This window comes from Mizuhopecten yessoensis, unplaced genomic scaffold, assembly GCF_002113885.1.
Source record: "Mizuhopecten yessoensis strain PY_sf001 unplaced genomic scaffold, ASM211388v2 scaffold9651, whole genome shotgun sequence".
Taxonomy (NCBI): Eukaryota; Metazoa; Mollusca; class Bivalvia; order Pectinida; family Pectinidae; genus Mizuhopecten; species Mizuhopecten yessoensis.
The window spans coordinates 177,809-183,284 of record NW_018408154.1 but is presented as its reverse complement, the minus strand read 5'-3'; the positions used below and the strand labels follow the sequence as shown (position 1 = coordinate 183,284).

The 5,476-nt window shown below is 36.2% G+C and overlaps 1 protein-coding gene across 1 annotated transcript in view; it reads left to right on the top strand.

The window, feature by feature from the left end:
• The window catches only part of LOC110458544 (citron Rho-interacting kinase-like), a 61,349-nt gene that overhangs the window by 42,064 nt on the left and 13,809 nt on the right, over positions 1-5,476 (top strand). The window contains exons 37-39 of the mRNA XM_021510294.1: positions 731-836; positions 4,299-4,379; positions 4,577-4,721. Coding sequence (XP_021365969.1) covers positions 731-836; positions 4,299-4,379; positions 4,577-4,721 — 332 coding nt within the window. The remainder of the gene's footprint in view (positions 1-730; positions 837-4,298; positions 4,380-4,576; positions 4,722-5,476) is intronic.

Genomic DNA, 5,476 nt, shown 5'->3' with positions numbered 1-5,476 from the left:
TATATATTTTATCCATTTTCAGCAGAAAATTACTCAAACTTAATCAGAATCATCTTGGGTGAATGAGAGTATTACTTTGTAAAATTGGGATTCCTGCCCCATCCCCAGGGGCTAGGGCGGGGCCCCAAAGGGAACATTTACCAATATTTTCAAATTCTTATCCATTGATGACATGACAAGTATTGTATTTCACTTAGTTAACATGCTGATTTCCACATCACATCTAAACAATAAAGTAAAGCTACCAGTACCTATGATATAACTCAGGTGACCGCTAAGGCCCTTGGGCCTCTTGTTTTTGTTTTGTGATAATTGCTGTAGATATTGTGCAGATATTTCAACCAAATTCCGTATGAGCATCCGAATCATGCTAAGTTTGCTAACCCATGTGATTTGTGCATATTTATGGATAATTAATGAGGTATAGGGCTTTTATTTTTTCCCAGTTTCAAGCTATACATTATGTCTCAACAGCACGATACTCACATGTTTAAACCTAACCTCAATAATGTTTATCTACCATATGTTCTGCAAGCAGGGAGTGTAAATTCCACGAATTTGCTTGTTTTGAACTATGCAGGGGCTTTTTCAAGCAAAATTAGATATCCAGCAAAGTTACATAGCTTTGTAAGGAATTGATGAATAGATGAAAATTCAATAATTAACAATGGATTTTTTTTTTCTTCCTTTTTTGTGAAGTTTGAAATTATTCAAATTGATTTGTTAACAGAGTATTATACCTGATGGCAATGAACTTCTCAGAAAAGTCCAAGTGGGTGGCGTCTTTTGAAGGAGCTGTGAAAAACTTGCAGAAAAAAGATAGTGTTAAAAGACAGGTAAGACTTGAATTGTAAACAGCACTGAACAGTGTTAAAAGACAAGTCAGACTTGTATTGTAAACAGCCCTGAACAGTGTTAATAGACAAGTAAGACTTGTATTGTAAACAGCCCTGAACAGAGTTAATAGACAAGTAAGACTTGTATTGTAAAAAGCCCTGAACAGTGTTAATAGACAAGTAAGACTTGTATTGTAAACAGCCGTGAACAGTGTAAAAAAACAAGTAAGACTTGTATTGTAAACAGCCCTGAACAGTGTTAAAAGACAAGTAAGACTTGTATTGTAAACAGCCCTGAACAGTGTTAAAAGACAAGTAAGACTTGTATTGTAAACAGCCCTGAACAGTGTTAAAAGACAAGTAAGACTTGTATTGTAAACAGCCCTGAACAGTGTTAAAAGACAAGTAAGACTTGTATTGTAAACAGCCCTGAACAGTGTTAAAAGACAAGTAAGACTTGTATTGTAAACAGCCCTGAACAGTGTTAAAAGACAAGTAAGACTTGTATTGTAAACAGCCCTGAACAGTGTTAAAAGACAAGTAAGACTTGTATTGTAAACAGCCCTGAACAGTGTTAAAAGACAAGTAAGACTTGTATTGTAAACAGCCCTGAACAGTGTTAAAAGACAAGTAAGACTTGTATTGTAAACAGCCCTGAACAGTGTTAAAAGACAAGTAAGACTTGTATTGTAAACAGCCCTGAACAGTGTTAAAAGACAGGTAAGACTTGTATTGTAAACAGCCCTGAACAGTGTTAAAAGACAAGTAAGACTTGTATTGTAAACAGCCCTGAACAGTGTTAAAAGACAAGTAAGACTTGTATTGTAAACAGCCCTGAACAGTGTTAAAAGACAAGTAAGACTTGTATTGTAAACAGCCCTGAACAGTGTTAAAAGACAAGTAAGACTTGTATTGTAAACAGCCCTGAACAGTGTTAAAAGACAAGTAAGACTTGTATTGTAAACAGCCCTGAACAGTGTTAAAAGACAAGTAAGACTTGTATTGTAAACAGCCCTGAACAGTGTTAAAAGACAAGTAAGACTTGTATTGTAAACAGCCCTGAACAGTGTTAAAAGACAAGTAAGACTTGTATTGTAAACAGCCCTGAACAGTGTTAAAAGACAAGTAAGACTTGTATTGTAAACAGCCCTGAACAGTGTTAAAAGACAAGTAAGACTTGTATTGTAAACAGCCCTGAACAGTGTTAAAAGACAAGTAAGACTTGTATTGTAAACAGCCCTGAACAGTGTTAAAAGACAAGTAAGACTTGTATTGTAAACAGCCCTGAACAGTGTTAAAAGACAAGTAAGACTTGTATTGTAAACAGCCCTGAACAGTGTTAAAAGACAAGTAAGACTTGTATTGTAAACAGCCCTGAACAGTGTTAAAAGACAAGTAAGACTTGTATTGTAAACAGCCCTGAACAGTGTTAAAAGACAAGTAAGACTTGTATTGTAAACAGCCCTGAACAGTGTTAAAAGACAAGTAAGACTTGTATTGTAAACAGCCCTGAACAGTGTTAAAAGACAAGTAAGACTTGTATTGTAAACAGCCCTGAACAGTGTTAAAAGACAAGTAAGACTTGTATTGTAAACAGCCCTGAACAGTGTTAAAAGACAAGTAAGACTTGTATTGTAAACAGCCCTGAACAGTGTTAAAAGACAAGTAAGACTTGTATTGTAAACAGCCCTGAACAGTGTTAAAAGACAAGTAAGACTTGTATTGTAAACAGCCCTGAACAGTGTTAAAAGACAAGTAAGACTTGTATTGTAAACAGCCCTGAACAGTGTTAAAAGACAAGTAAGACTTGTATTGTAAACAGCCCTGAACAGTGTTAAAAGACAAGTAAGACTTGTATTGTAAACAGCCCTGAACAGTGTTAAAAGACAAGTAAGACTTGTATTGTAAACAGCCCTGAACAGTGTTAAAAGACAAGTAAGACTTGTATTGTAAACAGCCCTGAACAGTGTTAAAAGACAAGTAAGACTTGTATTGTAAACAGCCCTGAACAGTGTTAAAAGACAAGTAAGACTTGTATTGTAAACAGCCCTGAACAGTGTTAAAAGACAAGTAAGACTTGTATTGTAAACAGCCCTGAACAGTGTTAAAAGACAAGTAAGACTTGTATTGTAAACAGCCCTGAACAGTGTTAAAAGACAAGTAAGACTTGTATTGTAAACAGCCCTGAACAGTGTTAAAAGACAAGTAAGACTTGTATTGTAAACAGCCCTGAACAGTGTTAAAAGACAAGTAAGACTTGTATTGTAAACAGCCCTGAACAGTGTTAAAAGACAAGTAAGACTTGTATTGTAAACAGCCCTGAACAGTGTTAAAAGACAAGTAAGACTTGTATTGTAAACAGCCCTGAACAGTGTTAAAAGACAAGTAAGACTTGTATTGTAAACAGCCCTGAACAGTGTTAAAAGACAAGTAAGACTTGTATTGTAAACAGCCCTGAACAGTGTTAAAAGACAAGTAAGACTTGTATTGTAAACAGCCCTGAACAGTGTTAATAGACAAGTAAGACTCGTATTGTAAACAGCCCTGAACAGTGTTAATAGACAAGTAAGACTTGTATTGTAAACAGCCCTGAACGGCTGATTTAAAATCAGACACTATGACATGTAATTGTGATAATGTAATCTGTTATAGAGAAATACTCAAGTGACATTTCTGGCAACCCACAGAAATATGTTCTAAATTATATTCAGGTTACCTACTTGTATGGGCTATATGAGTTATAAGTAATGTGTGGGGAAGGGTAGGGGGTCAACTGCCCCACCATGTGAGTGTTCTTCAGGTTCTCCGGTTATCTGCCATATCAGGACACTAGGCACGTGTCCATGAAGGCCAACAAGATGGATTTATATAAATTGGGAAAAAGTTTTATAATTAATGTAAAATAGATAAAGCATCAAAGCTTATTTAAGGGAGGTTGTGATTTCCACCTGAAATAATAATAAATTTGATATATACCGCTTTATCACAACCTAGTTTGTAGGTCGTCTCAAAGGCTTTTAAGGGGTTCACAAATTATTATCCGTGGTGAAAGGGCCTTTGAAACCAGCCAATATCTTTTTCAACTCCCTGGAGAGCATACAGCCGGTGCTGCCATTTAAGCGCTCACAGCTAGCATTCAACACTTCTAGCACTGTGTAACCATGAATTCATTTACAGATGAGTAGAGTTGAACAAGCGGTGCTCAAAGATACAACACAGTGCCATGACTCAAACCTGCATTTCTTTGGGTCATGAGCCCGGCATGCTACCACAAGGCTACCGTATTTGTACCGTGCCATTATATCTTTTGGAGCCACGATACAACTCTTTTCATATCTAAAATAACCTTGAAGCATCATTTCAGATCAAACTTCTTCCAATATCAAAACCAAGCCGTCTCCATTATGATACAGTTTTATTGTTGTTTTTACGTTCTTACCTTTGAAACTATTGCCTCTACAGAAACTACAGACCACAGTCATTATGGAGTTGATGGGAGAGAAACGGCTGGATATCAACTGTACAAAAGTTTTTTCAAAACAGGTAAGTCTGGAATTTATTTAAACTATTCAAAATTTCCTGAAAACAGTTAGTCCTATTTTCATCTTAACTGTACCAGTATAAATACTGATGGTAGTGTATCAGTACTAACACTCATTGGGAATTGCTATAACTAGATAACCATCCAGCCAGCCTTCTGTTTGTCAAGGGTGTAGGAATTGTTGCCTATCCTGTTTCAGATGCTGCTTTTGGGAGCTGACGAGGGATTATATGCAGTCAGCATGCAGATTGGGAAGCCGACTACAAAGGTGAAACTAGCTGGCTTCAAAAGTGTCCATCAGATTGAGATTATCAGTGCTGTCGGCATGGTCATCATGGTTATAGGTAAGGGCAGTGTATTTAAACGGTGGTGATGATTTGGAGAAATGTTATATATATTGAGAGTTCATTTGAAAGTGTATCATTTTCATCATGCTGTTATACGACTTCTTTCACTGGTAAAAATTCAAATGAAGATTTTATTGTGACAGTGAAGTTAATTTCTTATAGTGTGAAAAATTAAACATTTCTTATAGTGTGAAAAATTAGACATTTGTTGTGTTTTAAAGATCTATCAGAACACAGAATTTACTGAAACATGACAAGAAAAAAGATTTGATTGCAATTTCATAATCTAATGCCTCATCTCAACATGGTTTTATATGCCACTGACAGTAACTTGTCTATTCATGAGCATGTCTGTCTTTTATATGTGATCAATCAAAATTTATATAAAGGTTTTATGAAGTTTACATCTATTTGTTAGATTCTATTTTTTGTGGTCAGTCGGTACAATAAACTTGAGTCAGTTAAGTAAACATATTAGCTGAACAGCTTCATTGTATTTTCTGTGGAAACTGAATGTATATACATGAAGAATTTTTAGGTCACCTGAGACAAAGTCTCAAGTGACCTATTGTGTTCGCCTTTTGTCCGTCGTCGCCGTCGTGCGTCCGTAAACAATTTACATTTTCGACTTCTCCAAAACCCCTGAACCAATTTCAATGAAATTTTGCAGGGACCTTCCATGGACAAAGGTCAACAAAAACAGTTGCCGGTTTAGTCCTACGCCCCCAGGGGCCTGAGGGGCGGGGCCAAAA